The sequence below is a fragment of the Carassius gibelio genome, chromosome B6 (genome assembly GCF_023724105.1).
Source record: "Carassius gibelio isolate Cgi1373 ecotype wild population from Czech Republic chromosome B6, carGib1.2-hapl.c, whole genome shotgun sequence".
Classification (NCBI taxonomy): domain Eukaryota; kingdom Metazoa; phylum Chordata; class Actinopteri; order Cypriniformes; family Cyprinidae; genus Carassius; species Carassius gibelio.
The window spans coordinates 14,736,006-14,757,099 of record NC_068401.1 but is presented as its reverse complement, the minus strand read 5'-3'; the positions used below and the strand labels follow the sequence as shown (position 1 = coordinate 14,757,099).

The 21,094-nt window shown below is 34.9% G+C and overlaps 1 protein-coding gene across 3 annotated transcripts in view; it reads left to right on the top strand.

Annotated features, from left to right (window-relative positions):
• The window catches only part of lpp (LIM domain containing preferred translocation partner in lipoma), a 172,832-nt gene that overhangs the window by 49,126 nt on the left and 102,612 nt on the right, over positions 1-21,094 (top strand). For all 3 annotated transcript variants that reach the window (XM_052559078.1, XM_052559077.1, XM_052559076.1), the window contains exon 3: positions 4,952-5,163. In XM_052559078.1, coding sequence (XP_052415038.1) covers positions 4,971-5,163 — 193 coding nt within the window. In that variant the 5' untranslated portion in view covers positions 4,952-4,970. The remainder of the gene's footprint in view (positions 1-4,951; positions 5,164-21,094) is intronic.

Sequence of the window (21,094 nt, the reverse complement as noted above, 5' to 3'; positions counted from 1 at the left end):
GTACTGCGACTGTAATGCTATTAATGGTAATTATGATACTATGCTAGTGAATAATTAATATATTAATGTAATATGGTATTGTAAAATCAGTACTGAAGTTTGTTACAATATTTATTATTAGGCGGGGCTGATCCCATTGCTACATACGACAAAATCTTTGGGAGACTGTGATTGGTTGGTTGTCCAATAAAAAAGTGCTTTAGACATTATAATAAGCCTTAACTTTGAAAAGTTGCATTTTTTTAGTTGGCAAATATGTTACGGTAACATTTACACAATACAGTTATCTACTGGTCGACTGCACTCAATAACTGAACTCAGACAAAACTAAAGTACATACTGTGCGGAGGGAAGGGGTTCTAGCTGACAAATAAGTCTACATACTCCGCAATGCTGCATTTATTTGATGAAAATTAGTGTACATTATACAGCAGTAATACTCTAACAATTTAAATAACTTTTTTTATTTTAACATATTTTAAAGTTTAATTTATATGTCTAATGGCAGAGCTGAAATTTCAGCAGCCATTACTCTAATATGCTGATTTGGTACAATGATAATATTTACTGTTATCATTGTTGAAAACAGTTGTGCTGCTAAATATTTTTCTGGAAACCAAAATACACTGTTAAGGATTCTTGATGAATATAAAGTTCAAAAGAACAGCATTCATTTGAATTTTTAAATAATAAAAGGTTTACTTTTGAGCAATTCTGTGCATTATGTAAAAAATTTTTTTTAAGTATTCACAAACACACATACACATATTAATTATATATAAATATATTTGTATGTTTGTAAAAATTAAATTTACAGTTTAAAGGTGTGTTTATACTTGTATGTGTGTACACAATAATTACAGGCTTATCCTAGGATAATTACAGCACGTTTTTAGTTCTAGATATGACTTTTATGTTGCTCCACTTGCTTTTACAAAACACAGCGGAAAGGAAGGTCCCTTTGTACCTATTCCCACTGACATCCTGTGTCTCCATCAGACTATAGTCTCTTTGATCCATGCTGATCCCCCTGCTCACTGTTTTCTTTCTCACTGAAGAGGTTGAGGTTGAGGTTAAGCTGTGCTTTATTCTTTTCACACACACTCTCCAGGCATTATAATCGAGTCAGCAGCAGAGGTCAGGAAATATAACACACCTCTGAGTATTTGTGGAGAAACGTGCTGTATAGATTCTGGTAGCGCATAGCGTCTGCTGTGAAATCATCTTTTTCAACTTTTACCAGAAAGTTCAGGTGTGTTAGAACGTTACTGTGTGATAATGTCCTCTGTCCTTGCACTGTTCCCTTTTTTCGGCCTTTGATAGGTGTGTGTGAGCAGAATGATGGGAAATGGAGCGCTCTGACACTGAAGGATCAATGGGGAAGCTCGGTAGAGAAGTTTTGCCGTGTGGTGCGGCTTGATGCTATTAGAACACAATTGTTCGGGTCTCTTTTGGCTCGTCCCTGGAGGGAAATCGTAAAGACTGCATCAGTCAGAAGCAGCCAAACAGCGTACACAGCCACAGCTACAAAAAGCAACAAAGGCACCCACACAAAAGACCAATGGCAGAAAAAATGAAAGATGTGGTGTTTTGAAATAGTTCAAATAATGTTTCATTCGATTTCAGAATGGTTGCAATGGTAAAACAAGTGCTTTTATAGAGTTCAGCCAGTGATATTCTTTCTCTTTTCTCTTTGTTTTTCTCTTTCTCTTTCTCTTTCTCTTTGTTCTTCTATTTCTCTTTCTCTTTCCTTCTGGATTATACTTAAAAACAAGTAATGTACCGTGGTTATACAACATGATTTGTACAACATGGTGCTATTTTAACACATACCGTATATACCATGTTAATGAGTCAATGACGAATAAGTGATTAAATTCAATTTAAAATACATGTGGCAAGTTCTTAGAGATCAAATTTTTCTATTTACAGTTTGTTAGTTTCATATGATTCTTACCTTTTTCAAGGAAAGGTTAATTATAATGACACTAAAATTGTAATGTGGCATAACCAAGTAAAAAGCAATAACATATTTTCCTTTGATTACATGGGAGTGTAGATATCTCATTCTTACTTTATAAATACCATGAATTAGTAATTTTGAAATGTTGTTTTGTGGAGCAGTTATTGTAGTATCATTGATTTAATATTAAATATTTTTCATTTTAATTTTAGATAAAGTTTAGGTAATGTTTTAGCAATAATATATAATCTTATCGAGTGTTTGTTAGTTTTAGTGTGTGTGTGTGTGTATATTTAATATAATAGTATAATATAATAGTGCTGTCAAATGATTAATCGCATAAAAGTTTTTGTGTACATTATGTATGTGCAATGTGTATATTATTGTGTATATATAAATACACATATACACTTATTTATATTCTTATGTTTTACATTATATATAAAAACATTTACAATTTTATGTAAAACATTTTTTTCTTAAATATATATATATATATATATATATATATATATATATATGTGTATGTATGTATGTATGTATATATATATATATATATATATATATATACTGTTCAAAAGTTTGGGATCAGTTTGTTTTTGACTAAACCTTGCTATCAGGATGACCCATCATCTATTTCTCCTAATCATGGTCTGTTTCTTCTAAAAGATTCTTCTAAAGAAGAGGGGGTTTATTTAAGGAAATCCATCTCGAGTGTATTGAGGATTTTGTTAAGGCCCATCGAGGCAGACAGTTGCAACTCGAAATACCATATACCATATATATATATCATGTTCATAAGAACCACCTCAACTGTCTAGTTATCTCATTACGCTATACTCTGCAGATAGTTCGCATTACAGGCTGACATTAAACTATTTTGAGCTACCAGAGCTATTTTGATCCCTGCATGGCACAGGTTCAGTCATTTGCACCTCAACACCTGTATCAAATCCCGCTACATTTTCAACAAATATAGCAAACAATTTTATTTATTGGGCTATTTATTATTACCACTCACTTGCAGCTCATAACAGGCCATTAAGAACCTATGAATAATTCTTTGAAACAGTCTGCTTTAGAATAATCTTCCACATTTGTAAATATTAATCCAAGTAGGTAAGTAAAAGTATGTATTGTCGAGTTGGTGCAATTTAGACAGCAAAATAGACAGCAGCGGCCCTGCAGCTAAATGCGCAAGCAGGTAAACAACACCAGTTATGTATATATGTCTGTCTCAGAGACAAGCTGAACACAAATAAGAGTGAATACGTTTTTTTAATAAGTTTGCTAGAGCTGTGGCACAGCAGTTAGCACACACATGCTCCTGAAGTTGTCAATAAATCCATTGGAAGTCATCAATATTGTCAGGTTGTTAATGTTCCTGTTACTACGGCTTTCACCACGTCAGTGAAAGCTGAACTGCTGTCATGTTCTCTGGCAGCTTTCTAAGCTTCAACACAACTAGTACATCCCCAGTTCTTGTATTATGGTTTCATTTAAATTGGTACATGGGTAGCAACTGGTGGTTATTTGCTTCTAACTATAGGAAAGTGAGTGGCGTATGTGAAGTTAAGGATTATATAAAATTACAGTCTTTTATTTGACACCTTGGCACATCTCAGAGAACTCGAGGAATGATTAGCACCGTATTTGGTTTTGCGGGAGGCCAAGTCCTGAGACTTTATATTTGAAAATATACACTCTTAAAAGAATAGTACACCCATCAAACTGAACCCATATAACTTTGTTTCTTCAAAAAAAAAAAAAAAAGGAATGTATTGGCCATTCTTGTCAATATAATAGAAGTGCAAGGCTCTCATGTAACAAAATGACAAAAAGTAAGCATACCAGTTTCATTAAAATGGTTCATAATAGTGCCGTCTTGTTAGGGCCCGAGCACCGGTCGTGCGAGGACCCTCTTGGAATTGCTCCATTTATTCTCTTAGAAGTTTCTATTTAGTTGCGCTCATGACGTCAAATGTGTTCAAATCACTACTAGAGAAAACAGAGAAAAATAGCTGTGGCATTTCCTTTTGCTCAAAAGGTAGAAAAACGATTACCTCCATAATTCACAGGGTTCAGTCTGACTTTCCTTGAGCTGTCAAATTAAAGCTGACAAATAAACAGGGCAACTGGGTCCAGGTAACATAAAGTAAGAGTACGCATTGTTCATTTACATGTACTACTGACATTGTAACAATGGCCATAACAACATATATTTTTACAAAATGGCAAAGAAGGAATGGGCATAAACATTGTTTTGTACTCAAATAAAATCTTAAAATTTCACCACTTTGTGGTGGCTTTCATGCGCACTCAACTTGCAAATATATATAATCTTTCCATCAAGACATGAAAACACACTAATGCGACAGATTTGTAAAGTGAGTTAATAACTCTCAGACTTAACTTTTCTTTGGCATATTCATTAGAGTTGATGTACTGTACTGTGTGCACAAATAGTTTCTCTTGAGTTTTAGCTTTTCATTTTTTTTTTTGTTGCATCTAGTTCACAAAACCATTCTGATTTGGTTCTCAAGTTTAACTTGGAATATAACGTATGGGCCATTTGAACTTCATTTGTCACGACATAATTTGCACTTTTTTGGGCTGGACTTACCATAAAATAAGGTGCACTCAGATTTTCTGATGTAATAATCATATTTGATGGCATTCTGAACTTGGTTCTGGTTCTTCCATGCCTGGTGTTTGAAATGCACAGTTTCCCTTTGTTAAGTCCACAGCTAAGAACAAAGAGTCGGAGAAGCTCTAGAGATGGGAATTTGGTCCCTGATGAAAAGAACCACAATCCACCCATATCTATGTTATGTATAAAAACAACTAGATTTATATGGAAGGAATGTAACACTGGAATTCAGATGCTACAATTCCTCACACATTGTGGGCATTCTGGGTGCTATGGGACCTGTGCATCTCAGTGCAATATAATAATGTGGTCTTGTTGTTGTTGTTGTTGTTTTTTAGATTTCTTGACTCCAGAAAGATGTGGGGTGGCCATAACGATGGTGACCAGCAAGGTCATGTGAGTGCGCGAATGGAGACCAGCTTACCCATGGGTACCACCAGTATTTCTGTATCCCAGCAACAGGCTCCTAAGAAGTTTGCTCCTGTTGTGGCTCCCAAGCCCAAGTTCAACCCCTATAAACAACCCGGGGATGCAACACACGAGGGAGCTGGTAAGACTTATAGCCTTGACTTTTTCATTATTAGCGTTTGTGCATATTTGCATATGACCATGGTCAGAACACATGTACGGGTTTGCAAAATGTGTTTTTGCCACTTGAGAATCAGAACTGGGAAACGATGATCGACTTGGAGTCGAAATTCAAAGAAACGTTGAGGCAAATTGAATTGCACAGGCTAAAATGTGGCTTTTACATGAAACCTCAAGATGCAAAACTCGCTTGAAATAAGGATGTTACTGAACCACGACTGCAGGACACAAGGGCTCTTGGTCTGCCTTGCATCATACTAAAAAGTCTCGACTGGCTCTTTGAAGCTGTCGTCTTGCCAAAGACATTTTATTTTGGAAGACAGGTGACCATCTGACCATGAAAGTCCACCACTGGTGGCCATTTATATGCTAGGTCTATCTTAGCACTTTAAACAAGACATCTGGAAACACACACACACACACACACACACACACACACGGCTATTGGCTTTGTGGTATTTCTGCTTTAACTTTTATTAACTTTTATGTGTATTATTGCTCAATATGACTGGCATATGTTTGCCAGCACAAAAAAAAAACAACAACAAAATATATAGACTAGTTATATCTTCACTCAAAATAACTTAATCCAAGTTCATAAATACACAAAAATGACACAAATTCACAAAACTGGTCCGAATTAAGTGTAATATAGAGAATATAGCAAGCAAGACACATGAATATCTTTTGTTGTGACAGAGTTTGCATACAAAACAAACAAAATATAGATCAGATTTTATAAATTTGTCTCCAAATTTTTTTTAGGGGTTATTTAAAAGGGCCATTTAAAAAATTCTTATTAGTTTAGTATTTCATTGTTATACTTAACTAGCAGTTTTAACATTTACTAAATGTGTCTATTTTTTGTCAGTTTACCATATGGCCAACACTTTAGGTTAGGTAAAACAATAAGGTTCATTAGTTACTGTTAATTAATGCACTAACAAACAATGAGCAATACGTTTGTTACAGTATTTATTCATCTTTGTTAATGTTAATTAATAAAACTACAATTGTTCATTGTAAAAATTTTCATTATATTAACTTACGGAACATGTCTTTAGCTAATTTGATGGATTAATGAGGTTATTCAGTTAGAAAATCTATTTATTTAGTTCAGCATTAATTATAAAACCCAAGCTATAATAATTTACACAAGAGGATCAGTGAGTCTGTTGGTGGTCAATGTGTGAGTTGTTCATATGTAATCGCCTCACACACATATGAGTAGGTCCATATTGGCTTTGTGCATGTGTGGGGCCAGAGGGGTTGAGTTTATAAGGACTCATTGTTGGCTTATGTCCAGGTTTTCAGTAGCATGTGATGTTCACATTCACTGGAGGTCTTGGGTGGCACATTCCATTAGAGCAACATGGCCCCAGTGTCACTGTTAAGCCCCTGATGGGTGGCAGGTGCCAAGAATGTGTCCATCCGCTGTGCCAACTCCCTCCCCTGTCAGATTTTTCTTGCCTCGCTGCTCAGGCTTTTACTGTTCCTCTCATTGTCACTGTCTCTGATGATATTCCTGGAAAAGGAGACTGATTATGATGTATGTGCTTGAGTTTGTTTGCATGTTATTACTAGTAATTGTCCCTTAGATAAAAATAGTGTTGTTTAGTTACATAACATGGTACCAAATTGATGCTGTGTTTGCATTACCGTTAGAGATGTACAGATAACTGTATTATTATTCATGTATTTGCTTGAGTTTGTTTGCATGTCATTACTAATAATTGTCCTTTACATAAAAATACTGTTTTTAGTTGCATAATATGTTACCAAATTCTTGGTGTATTTGTATTACCATTAGAGATGCATAGATAATTGTATAATTACTCATAATAGTATGTTTTAATAGCATACAAATAGCATATAAAATAATCCATATCGGATCTATATAGGTGGAGCTGGGGAAGGTGGAGGGTTTCAGAGCCATATAAAATGCAAGGCAGTAAGCTCATTGGCTGCATATGCAGCATGAACCAATTAGCTATCAGCCTGCGTGATCTAGAGTTTCATGACTAAACTATATACTGTATACTGTGCAGCGGTTGAGGGCAGAACTGATTTTATGCTATTTACACACGAGGACAACAAAGAAACACAGGAAATACTGAGTGAAAAAGTCTCTAACAAGTCATGACAAGGAAGAAGTTGTTGATTAGTAAAGTGCAATTTAATTATAGTCGCCAATGACTCAAATTACCAGGTTTACATTTTATATATACATATATATATATATGTGTATATATATGTGTATATATATATATATACATATATATATACATATATATATATATATATATACATATATATATATATACACCTGTTTTGCATGTGTGAAGATGCATTAAAAAGACACTATGTGGATTTCACATATATCAAAACCTAAATATTACAGTTTCACATGTCAAATCCTTTGATTACATGATGTTTTCTATCAATAGTTTGTTATGTAAAGTTTAAAAGGTTGCAGCAAGCCCGACAAATAAACCCAACAATCCGTGAGGCTCATATTTACAAGCATACGTGCAGAGTTGCATGAGTTATTATTGATTACTGATTGCAGACACTTGGCCCTTGGGCATTACGTAAATATGGGTGAAACCATAAATGCTCAAAAGTGTTAGTGCGATTTCTTTGCAGTTTCTACCCAGACAGGCATTTTCATGCTCTCTGGACATCAACCAAGTCTTAGCTAGCGGCATGCCCTTTGGCAATTTGTAATTTTTTTTTTTCTTAAAGAGTATTATTGGGAATTTGTTTCTGAAATAAAAGTGCTCTATTCTTGCATTAATTGGCTGATAGTGGCGCTGTCAGATAGGGGTTTCCATGGTTACAGCGTGGGCTTTCTGGACCCTAAAAAGCTTTCTGATTAGAAATGTGAATTTAACTTAATCTCTATGGTGAAAATGGTATTAATTAAGTTATTCTATTTTTAAACATTTCACAGAAAATAAGAAAGATAGAGGACCTTGAGGGCTTATTTTATGCTGTAACCCTGCTGCTCTGCTGCTGGTGTGAGAGCGACACCGAGACCTGCCTTTGTTTCAAAAGAAAACCAATGATGAGATAATTGGAGGGAGTTTTCACACATCTATCCCAGTCAAACTTTGAGCAAGACAAAGTTACCTGAGCTCCTTTTGTCCTATTTTAGTTTTACTGTACCAGAGTCAACAGAGAAATGCAACCAACCAATATGCATATTTGTCATTTTTTTGGGTTTGCTGTAAATACCAAGCCATAAATTTGAAGACATTGTAACTGAATAATACAACATGCATCTTTATTCAGACTGACATTGCGAATGTTCCGTTTAGTTCTGTATGATTTCTACAAACTGACTAGAAGCTGATTGAAACAAATGACATCCGCAGAGCAAGTGTCTCTCTCTCACACAAAAGTCCCCAGCGAACCACCTGTTTTTCAGTAAATGATGGAGAAAGACTATGGTTAATGTATTTATAATTCAGGCCCACATGGGACGGTTAACAAAAGTAAACTCATTTGCATTATTTGTGGTGTCATTTTCCAAGATCATAAATATTATACATTAACACTCATTCAAAAAAAAAAAATAAATAAGTAGGAAGGACTGCAGTTTAGAAGCAAAAACATCAACATCAACATGAGATGTAAGAATATAAGTGCTGGGGAATGCTGATATATTTTTATGTTTAATTTCATTTATTTGTACCTGTGCCTATAAAAAATTATAGAAACTGTTATTTTAGTAATAATATAAAACAATAATTAATATGTTACTTTGTAGGTAATATTTAATTCCAGAACACCACATGTTTAAGGCGTTTTTTTTTTTTTTTACATTCTTTTAATTCTGCAACGGTTCACTAAAACGATCTTTTTTTTCTGAAAACTTTCTAACCTTACGGTTACACAGAGCTCAGAGAGCACAGAGGAAGAGTTTGTGCATATGCTTGTGTCACGCTAGAAGGGCTCCCGTGGGCATTGCGGTTCACACTTCTGTAAATTTTAGGGTGTCTCTATCTAAACAAGGTGCTTGAAAAACAGTATCAGACCTATATTATCCAATATTTGCCACAGGAAGTGGATGCGTTGCGTAATATCTCCTTTATTCTTCTGTGTATTACTGCCAGCTTGCAGCTGCTTATGACTATGTGAAGTCAAGGCTAAGCGACATAAAAACAAACCAGATGAAATCCAGGCATGGCTGAACAAGACTGACAGTGACAAACATGTTTTTTTATTTAATTTTTTATTTGTTTGTCCGGTATTAAGTTTCTTGTGGTTTAATCTGAACAACAGACAGCTGGGATGTTTACCTCAGTTGTTTAATGTTAGCAAGCTAGTACCTTTTCACATTGAGTATGTATTTTGTGGATGGGTATTTTGAGGTGAAATGTTGATATTTATTTGTTCTGAAAGTGACAAATGCAGCTTAAAACCTGAATAAAAGAGTTTCTCCAGTCACTTTGACTGTTGCTAAAAAAAAAAAAAGAACCAAAGGAAAAAAAGCAAGCCACTATACAGATTTATTCATTCAGTTTAGTCATTTAGTATTGACTACATGCTGTTAAAGTGTGGTCAGACGCAAACGAGCCTGCCTGTTATCGCAGTTCGCCACCGTCTGTTGTATTCAGTGCCATGACTTCATGTCTGACTAACCTCTTGACTTATTCTGAGCTTCTGTCTGGAACATTTCTAATTGAAGGTTGAAAGGCAGATACAGAACATAAAAGCTGTTTTAGGTCCTGTATCTGCCCGTGTGCTATTGTGTGAGAAAATGTGCCGGAAGATAGTGTGAGTTGAGGCCTTGAATCGAGGGCAGTTCATTAGGCCTCTATTACTGTGGATAAGCCCAATTCCTTAGCAAGCTAATTGACTTTTTATTAATGGAGATAAGTGAACGTGTCAATTATCTGAGCAAGAACATCATAGGAGATAAAGCAAACAGTAATAGGGAATCATTGTAAAGGTGTCTCGTCAAAGTGAGGATTTGTACAGGGCTAATGAGGTTTTTAACACTGGTTTTCACATTAAACTAATCTGACGGGAAATGTGGAAAAACCTGAGTGTGTTTGTGTGTGTGTGTACTGCCGCATAAGGTATGCAAACTCTTTGGATTTACCTGGATTTCTTCATGAGATGGCCATGAAAAAGTCTCAAAAAGAAACAAATAACATGCTTTTTTTATTATATTATAAATTCCCTAACCAAAAATATAACAAATATATAAATAACCCTTGTTTTGTTGGAGCTGTGGCATAACACATTGAGCTGTGGTGCTCATGTGAGAGATCTGGACCATGCCGTGTCCTGGTCTTTTTTTCCCCATACATCCATACATTTGCCTCTGTCAAAAAGTGGCATGACCTTTTATGTCCTGTTTTTATCAACAGGCAAATATATTCAGACACCGTATCTTTAGCCAGTATTTTGTTCTCGTTTTCTACATGACCATCACAACTTATGATGTGCCAAACCTCAAAATTGCCTGTTATGTATATGAGTTTAGAGTCAGCCAGCTCAACAGTTAAACACCTGCATGTCTAATTCACAGCGGATGGTCGGTAAAAACAGGAACTTGTTCACTTGGTTGTTCAAGAAAGCAAAGCCAAACAAAAGAATAAAGGGGCGTGTAAACATCTACTTTACATAGTTTCCAGACCGTGCTGCTTTTTAGTGAAAAGGTGCATTTTCTTTTCTATTCTTTTTTCTAAAAGATCAAATGCAGTATTATTTGATAGACATCTAGTGTGAAAACGGTGACCTCATCATCTTTTTTGGGGAAACCATTAGTTGCTCAAGCAGATTGATACACACTTGCACAAGCTCACACATAAATATACTCAGTATTTGCAAACTCAAACTCCAGCACACACTCGTCTCTAATTTCTGTGAAAGGAAGACCTCTGCGCAGAAAAAAAAAATAACATCTGTACAAGACAGAGAAAAGGCCTATCTGCTTTTTTTTTAGAAACTGTTTTTAGCAAGACTTATTGGCAGGGGTCATTTGCTTCTCGCCTTCCCACGACTACCAAATAGATTATACTTGGGTGGTTGGACAAATACTTATTAAATGAGGCATATTTTAGTTATAGAAGGCAAGGATTTGTATCTCCACCAATTCTGTCAGTATATTTCCCCATTCATATTATCCAGTTTACAACTTTGCTGTTACTGTCACAGGTTCCTCTTTAATTATTTTGCTGAAATGTTTTATTGTATAAAGTGTGGTCCGACTTCATCTATCAAGCAAGTATAATACAAGACTCTCAAGTTGTTATACATGGGTCTGTAATATAGAACTGTAGGGTTGCGTTGGGCTGCAGTGATCAGCACATGCTTCAGAGTCTGACATTTACTGTGACCCGCTGTGTCTGCTATTCTTTACAACATTACATTGCACCACATTTGGCTGTCCAAGTTGACACGGTCAAGTTTTGGTGTGGTGAACCCATTGCAGATGGAGTATTTTAAAGTGATCATTTAATCAAAAAATACAAATTCTGCCATCACGTATTCACCCTCATGTGGTTCCAAAACTGTATGACTCTTAAATGTAAAAAAAAAAAAAAACGTTGATTTAATGTAATGAAAGGAGCTGACCTTAAGCTGTCTTTAGGATCCTTAAGTTGGTTTAGAAAGCAGTTTGCGTTATTTCTTGTACAAGACCCAATCACAATAATCTGTTCTGTGAATAGCCAAAGACACTTCAAAACAAACTTTTTCAAAAACAACTCTTATATGTGACCCTGGACCACAAAACCAGTCTTAAGTGTACATTTTATTTTTCAAAACTGAGATTTATACAACATCTGATAGTTGAATAAATAAGATTTCCATTGGTATATGGTTCATTAGGATCAGACATATTTTAAAGTTGTCCAAATGAATTCTTAGCAATGCATATTATCAATCAAAAATGAAGTTTTGATATATTTATGGTAAGAAATGTACAAAATATCTTCTGGCATAAAAGAAAAATCTATCATTTTGACCCATACAATATATATATATATATTTATTTATTTATTTTTTTGGCTATTGCTACAAATATACCCCAGCGACTTAAGACTGGTTTTGTGGTCCAGGGTCACATATGTATTTTTGTGAAACATATGTTTTTTACAAATACGTTTTTTTGTTGTTTTTTTTTGCAAACATTGTTTAGCTGAGATGGTATTTGTGGACGAGCACATAAGATGATAAAATAATTTATGTAATCCTCTCTGAGCTGTGTTGTGCAAGTATTATCATATCAGTGAATAATGTATGCCGTTGAAGGGTCCAAGAAAATGCAAAGAACCTCTGGGTTAAAATAGTAGTTTTTAAAGAAATATGGAGGGTTTGTGTTTGTGTGCTTGCCTTTTCTCTCTCTCTCAATATTAATGTGTCACGTGTTTTCGCTAAAGTTAAATAAGAGTTCTCCATATAGAAATCACATATAGCTTTAGGTTAGATTGTAGCAGGCCTGTAATCCAAAAACTCATTTCGGGAAGTGTAATCCAGACACATCACTGCTGTTTAATCTCTTGTAACTTCATTGTCTCTTTTGATTTAAGAGGATTAAACAACTAAATATTTGGTTGGCCACTTGGAAACTTTATATACAATAAAATTTGCATGATAAACAATGTGGCATGAAAGCTATTAACATTATTCAGGGTATTATCTGACTGTTTTGATTGTGCATCCTAGCTCTTTGACATGGTCCCAAATCTCTGAAACATGATTACCTGAATGAAAAAACAAAAACAAAACAAAAACAAAGTAAGAATCTGTTTATTTACTTGAAAGCACACGTCACAGTACCCTTGTTTAATTTTATTGTTTTGGACTAAGGATGCATCAGTATCAAAATTGTATTCAGCATCATAAGCTTTTATGAATGAACATTTTTTGTTAAATTCTATAATTATATATATATATAGAGAGAGAGATCATACTAAATGCATGTTATATTTTATTTAGTACTGTCCTGAGTAAGATATTGTACATAAAAGATATTAACATTTAGTCCACATGACAAAAATTTGCTGAAATTATTAAAATAACCCCACTCAAAGGTTTGGGAACCCTTGGTTCTTAGTACTGTGTTCTGTTACCTGATGATCCTCCACTGTCTTTCTGTTTTGTGATGGTTGTGCATGAGTCCCTTGTTTGTTCTGAACAGTTAAACTGAGCAGCGTTCTTCAGAAAAGTCTTTAAGGTCCTGCAGATTCTTCAGTTTTCCAGCATCTTTGCATATTTGAACCCTTTCCAGCAGTGACTTTATGATTTTGAGATGCATCTTATCAAACTGAGGACATTTGAGGGACACAACTATTAAAAAAGGTTCAAACATTCACTGATGCTCCAGAAGGAAACAAGATGCATTAAGAGCTGGGGGCCCCACTGCGTTTGTGTGTGCGTGTGTGTGTATGTATGTATGTATGTATGTATATATATATATATATATATATATATATATATATATATATATATATATATATATATTGTGTGTGTGTGTGTGTGTAAATATTAATTATTTATCTGTTTTAATTATATTTGTATATTATTTTTACTTGCCTGGTCGACAATAGTTGCAAAATATTGCCATCTACGCTTGTTATCAGAGGATAAGGGGAGATTATAGCTGTTTACATTAATGTTTAGTTTTTATATCAAACTGTGAATCTGATATAAAATTGTGGATTAGAATAAATGCAAATGAGGGACTGCACTTACTAGCAAAAGACCCCCAAGGCTACCGAGTCACATTGGGTTGTGGGAGTCAGATTTGGGCCACCAGGGGCTTTGCATCGAAGAGTTCTTTAATTTTGTTGGTTTTTCCAAACATGATTTAATCAAAGAGTAGTGATGAAAATCAAAGCATCTGAAGATGTAGGCATATTTGTTTCTGCTACATTCCCCTTAAAGGTGTAGTTCACCCAGAAATGAACGTTCTATCATCATTTGCTCACCCTCATGTTATTTCAGACCTGTTTTCCCCCACTCAGGAATATAAAAAACTGAAGCAAATTCTTACAATAGAAGTCAGCAGTAACTCTTTGGTTTTCAAAAATTTTCTTCTTTAAGATTTTTAAAGAGCTGTTCCTTTAAGAGATAAAGGGTTTTCCTAGTGTTGGAATGATTTAAATATGAGAATGAGAATGAATATATAGATTTCTAAAGCCTTTTTTTGTGATGTTTATTCAATACTTTACTAATTTTCCACAGTAACTTATAATAAATAATTACTATTATCTTCATTTAGAGTTTTTTTCTCAGCAAATATTGCTATGCAAATAATTTTAAATTAATAATTATAATCATGTATAAATAACTAAGATTTATTAAATTTATTATCAGCATCTCATGAAGAAACAAAAGGCAGAAGAAAAAACTAAAAGTCTCACTCTCTGTTGTAAATGTGACATTCTTGGAAGGTTCAAGTAAACACTTGAGCGTCCTCCAAGAATCCTAATGTGTCTGTGTTGATCTCTGCTGTTTCATGCAGCTGCCTTCATCAATCACTTCATATCCATTACACCTTTTAGGCCCTTCTCTCATCTCTCCATTGAGCGCAGAGAATTCTTAACACCACACAGGTCAAAGGTCATTCTTCTCATGCAGTCCACTGGGAGAAAGATTTGCGGTTAGACTTATTATAGCTCAAACAATGCTTTGAGTTCTGTCATCACATGGCTGTCAGCCATGGCTTGCACAGTGCAAAGACCAAATAAGCCATTATGTTTGGCTGACAGGAAAGGAAAGTGGCAGCTGTACACGTCTGTCCTGTATTATGCCACATACGATTAGGGCAGTAAATTCAAAATGATTTAGTGAGGGCTTTGATGTTCACTGGATTCTGTTTATTGTGTGTTTGGATATATGACAGTATGATGTGGACTGAACTCATAGACCTTGTTTACACCCGGTGATATAAAAGCACATACAGTAGTTGAATTCATACAGGTACCAAAATAATGAAATAATGTATGACTTATTTTCTTTTGTCAAACACAAAAGAGTGTATTTTGATTTTTATTAGATTTTATAACTTTTTTCTGTACAATGAAAGTCAGTGGGGTCCAACATTCAAATTTCCATTTCAAAAGTATCTTTTCACATTAAACAATGTCAACCGGGTTTGGAACAACATGACAGTGTGTTATATTATAACGAGGGAGGCGTGAAAACAAAGTGGAGATCCAAATGCAATGCTTTAATAAGAGCGTAGTCAAACAGGTGTGGTCAACAACAGCAAACAACAATGGCAGTGGCAAGGCAAAACAGTAATCCAGATAATCAGGCAAGGGTCAGGGCTGGCAGCAAAACAATCATAAACAAGAAAACAGTCCAGGGATCAAAACACAAAGGCAAGGAAACCGAGAAAGTAGAAACATGGAAATTTAGAAACCATGGGAGAGCTATACATCATTCAATCACCAGCGAAGACAGAGAGTGGGTGTGCTATTCTTAAATTCATACTAATGTGAAACAGCTGTGACCTGATGAGAGACAGGTGATGCACTTGATGAGTCCAGGCAAAGGATTATGGGAAATGGAGTCCTGAGTGAATGGCAAGGTACAGAATGGAGTGCCCTTTAGAGGAGCTCACGGGCGCTCCAGCTGTATGGAAATCATGACGTATATAAATTTTAAATGAATAAAATGAAATTAATCACTTTAGATGCACCCTTCACCACCCAACATTATTAAGGTCTGGGCTCTGTAAAAAAACGGCTTGTTTATAAGCTGCATGATTCTTGAATTTTTCTGATTATACTGGACCTCTTTCCGATTTCAGAACGATTGAGGTTTGTGGTTGTGCAGGATTGACCAGCACCTTGTGTGGGTCAGATTCTCATCCTTTATTTTAATTTTTGATGTGCTGCACACAGTAATCCAATCATTATTTTACAGATTGGGAGTGTTATGCTGGCACTGGTAGTGAGAACTAATAGGAAACGGTAATAAAACAAATAGACAGAGATTGCTGATTAAATGCCTCCATATAAGCGTGTTAATTTGACGCCAAGTAGGACTCACCGTTTGCGATTTTAGAAGAGAACTTGCAATGTAATGGCCATTTCTTTTTTGCATTGTTGTAATGGGGTACTGGAGTTCACCTGATGGCCACTGCGGATGTGACAGGGAGCTTTTTATGTCCTGACAGCCTTAGTTCACCTCCTTGTTAATTAGAAGGTTGAATAAACGGTCTTTGGCAGGAGAGTAGGAATGATCTGAAAAGTGGGGACGACTCATTATAAACCTTATCAGCCTGACTCATGAATATTAATTAGGTGATGTGACAGTCGCCCAGTGGTCCTAACTGAATTACTTAAAAGACAGGAAAATTGGATTAGCCACTTACCAATTTGGTGTTTGTGCAGTCCATTTGGTTTGCAAAGAATTCTGCTTGGCGTCAACGTCGTTGTACAGCTATGCAAAAAAATAAAATAAAAAATAAATTAAATTTTCATGTGAAAAGCTTTTTTTTTTTTTTTTTTTTTTTAGAAAAAGCTTTTGCTTGCCATGGTTGCATTTTTATGATAAAAATACAGTAATATATAGTGATATATTATTCCAATTTATAGTAACTGTTATTTATTGCAAGATTTATGTATATAAAAAATACCATGCTTTCACCAGCAATTTATCTAGTCTTCAATTTCTCATGATCTTTCAGAAATCATTCTAATATGATGATTTTGTGATCAAGATATATTTCTTAGCATTATCAGTGTTAAAAACAGCTAATATTCATGGAACAATCAATGGCAATAATAAATAAATTAACATTTATATATAAACATTTATTTTTAAGAGTGTATGTACTGTAAAGGCCCAATTCTCACTAATAATTGCAACTTTTGCTTCAATTGACACCACTTATTACTGCTTAGCAAGGAATAGGCAAGTAGTAGATACGGTAATGCAGAATATGTGCTTTATAAATACTTACAGTATATATAGCCAAAATGCTAGTAATATGTTATTAATCAAGTAGTTAATAATGAGAATTGGTCCCTACACTAAAATGTTACCAAAAATGAATGATCAGTTCTAAAACATTATTTGAATAGTAACTGTGACTTTTAGTAGAAAAAGCTTTTTATTAAATAGTCATATGGATTTTCACTGAAAAGTACGAGTAAAGTCCTCAGAGCATTCAGTGAAGAATAGAAGAAAATGTATTCAAAAACTTTTCATGGGTGGAATGGACAGGATCAACAATAAAAGACTAAGTATGTGAGCTGTCTGCACGGCCTTTTGTCAAAGTAAGCAGCAGATGCTTGTGGTTTCTACGGGAACCTTAAGATTCTCATTTGTGGGTTTCCTGTCAGGTTTCCACAGAGAGACTTATGTGGGGAGTCTGACATAACAGCCGGTAGTCGGTTAGCTGATGACCAGCCGAATGAGGAGGGAGAGAGACAAAAGAAATAAAAATAAGGAAACAAGCAAGCATGCTCAGATGAAAACAGGACAAAAACATTTGGAGAAAATAAAATTATGAAAATGTATCTGCAGGTTGTATGTCAGCAACTTCACAAAGTTTTCCTCTGCTTCTGAAGGAAAGATTCTCAATGGCTACTCAAAGTGTTTCCATCACTTTCAAGTGTTTCCATTCATTTCATCACCGACAGATAATCCCGCTTTATGATAATCGTTGGCTAGACAGCATAGTAGACAATGTAAAAACAGCACTTTAAGCCACTTACCACCTAGAAACTGTGTAAATGTCTTAAACTGGAACATAAGTTGAATTTTGTGGGAGAATTAGATGTACATCCTCTTAGCGGTACTTAAGGGACATGTCATGAACTTTACAGATGCTTTAATACAGTAATCTCAGGGTCTGGCGCCATTGGGAACTGAACTCAATAATATAATATATCGTTTCCAGTGACAGGCTGACGATTGACCCGGTTTTAAAGATGGAAAATGAACATATGACATGCATCTTAAAGACATGACAGCTTTTGGTCAGCTTAATTCAGACCACTGCTTGAAGTTTCATGTCCTTCTTGAGCCAGACAAGGACGCATGGAGCCAAAAATGATTTTCACAAATGAAACTGAAGCTGCCCTAATTTTTCATAAACTTCCAACTTGCATGTATTTTAAAAGCAAATACGAAACTCGGCTATGTTTTCGAAGGCTTATCGGCATAACAGAAATCAAATCTGAAAAATGAAAGCACAGATTAGCCGAAGGAAATTAAGATGTAGGAATTAGAAAAATGTTTGTCAGTTTGCATTAAACAGCAACAGAAAGAGATGTCAGTTTTAGTTAGTACACACAAAAACGTAAGGGCAGTTAAATATATAAATAAACACCCAATAAAATGTGACTAGTAATAAACGCTAAATAAATACACAAATTACAGGCCAATGAGGCCAGTAAGGACTATGAGTTTTTTTCAGTAGTATCTAGTTTCAGGAAGGACATGTTAAACTTACCAATAAATAAAATAAAATAACTTTATATTCATAAAAAAATCCTGACCAAAAAAATTTATAAAAATAAGCAGAACCTTTAGGGTCCATGGAACTTTTCCATTTTATAGAAGTTTCTTTAGTGAAGAAAGGTTTTTAGGTTTAAGAAATGTTTTTTATGCTAAGAACTGTTTATTTTTATTTTTTGAAAGATGTTGACCGAAAGGTTCTTTGGAGAACCAAAAATAACTCTTCAGTGGCATCACTATGAAAACAGCTTTTTACACCTTAATTTTTAAGAGTGTAACTGAACCAATCATTGTCTATAACAGTTATTATTATTATTATTATTATTTATTTTTTTTTAAAGCCAAAGGACCTCCAAATACGATGATCCCTTTCTCAAACAGCAAAACAGCTGCACTGTATACAGGTATATGAATATATAAATACCTATTTATTTGTATATTGCAGTGATCCTCAAATCTGGTTGGCGAGATCCCTTTTTCTTGCAGAGTTTAGCTCCAACCCTGATCAAACAAACCTACCTGTGATTTTCTAATGATCCTGAAGACATTGACTAGTGAACTTGAGGATTTCAGGATCACATTTAAGGATCACTGGTATATTGTGTGAAAAAATTTATAAAAATTTAGTATTACAATTGAAAACATAACTACATAATTCAACTAAAGCCAAAATAAATTGATTAAATATTATCTGAAAAATATCAAAACAAAAAATACTTTACCCCCTTCAAAACATATAGCAGTCGAATACACTGTGTTTGTCTATTTTAGATAACTGGGTCCAAGTCTAAGATAACTCAAAAATGTTTTGTTTTAAGTTTGTACAATGGATTCTATGTAAGTACATTGCACAAACATGCAAGGCCCAATACAAGTTCTGCAAAAACCAGAGAGCATGTACCCAGCAGAGTTTGGCACCCGTTTGGGTTGCATGTCCACACATGTCCTCACATAATTCAGTAGGCCCTTTTTATCTGCCATGTGCCCTGCCTGCCTTAAATTACGTAGTAAATTCCCTCCACTTGAGACAAACCCCTCATTCTCATCCAGCCTGCATTCCTCTTTTGTTTTCAACTAGTGGACTGCATTGCTTTCTATTGATCTCTCTTAAGTATTTTTGGACTGATGTTTCACTTTTCCATTCCCATATTTCCACTTTCACTGAACCCTCCATTTTGCCTGATACTCTTTGTACAGAAGCTCCATGGTTCTGGACTGGAACGTGTTTTTGGAACGTGTTCACCTGCAGAATTACCAGATCCATCCCTGCATTTGAGTTAAATATACAGTACATGGCGACACATTCCATTTGGCTTTCTGAATCCGAACGATTCTCAGTTACAGCCCAGCTAGTTTTCATTTAATAACTTTTTTTCAGGGTGCTTTCTTTTCACTGGTAGTGCAGAAACTATACAGCATTGTGCTTCTGAGGTCCTTTTTTATTGAAGCTCGCACTGCTGGGATGGTAGATTTGAGGGCATCACCTCTCCGTTGTACTAGTTCCGTTTTTGCTCCTGCACAATAGTTTAATCCCCCTTTTATGTCTCCAAATTTTAAAACTCCCTTTTCAATCCCTCTCGAATTCCTGTCAGATGTCCTCAAACCAGCATTGTCGGCTCCTCTATGCTTCGAGAAGGAGATCTCCAAAAACCTCAAACCTCAAAGCCAAATGAAGCCATAAATCTGTCTGTTGTATATTACAGTTAATTAAGAGCAGGACTGAACCTCAGAGCTGCAGCGGATGCTAGAGAGAATACGGACGGATAATTACAGATATAAAAATGCGTTTAGGACGTCTCCCTGCCGTAGCACATTTTGAGAGCGTCTCCACAAAGATAAACCATTGGAAATGTCACAATGGTAATTATAACACTTTATTCTTCTAGGACTGTGAAGGGTTATAGATTTGTCAACCCTTTTGCTTGAATTTTTTCTTTCTTTTCTTTCTTTCTTAGTTTCTTTATTGATATATTCATTAATATATTTACATTTCTGTTAAATGTATAGTTATTTTCTTATTTAATTCTGCCCTAAAAGTTAATTGAAAAAAAATAAAACCATAATAATGTCATCAAAACAAGAGGTAAATATTAGCACAAATTCAACCTTTTCTTAACTGTTTAAAAATTCTTGATCGTAAGCAAATATATATTTTTTTTCATTTTGTTTGTTGCTGGGTAGATATGTGAATATATTGGATGGTTTGCACACTTTTTCCCAGTTTCATGCCAATGAAATGACAAAACTGGAGATCCTCATTTCCAAATGCACCCAGCCATTCATTTTGTTTACTGCGGTGTGTTTAAATGCTGGTGCAAAGATGCTTCTGCATGAACTCCTGCTGTAAATCAAATTCATTGGGAAATTTGGAGTGCAAAAATGTTTTTTCAATACATCTACAGTAAATATGTACCAAATAAACATGCAACCTGCTGCACAGATTACAAAAGTGACAT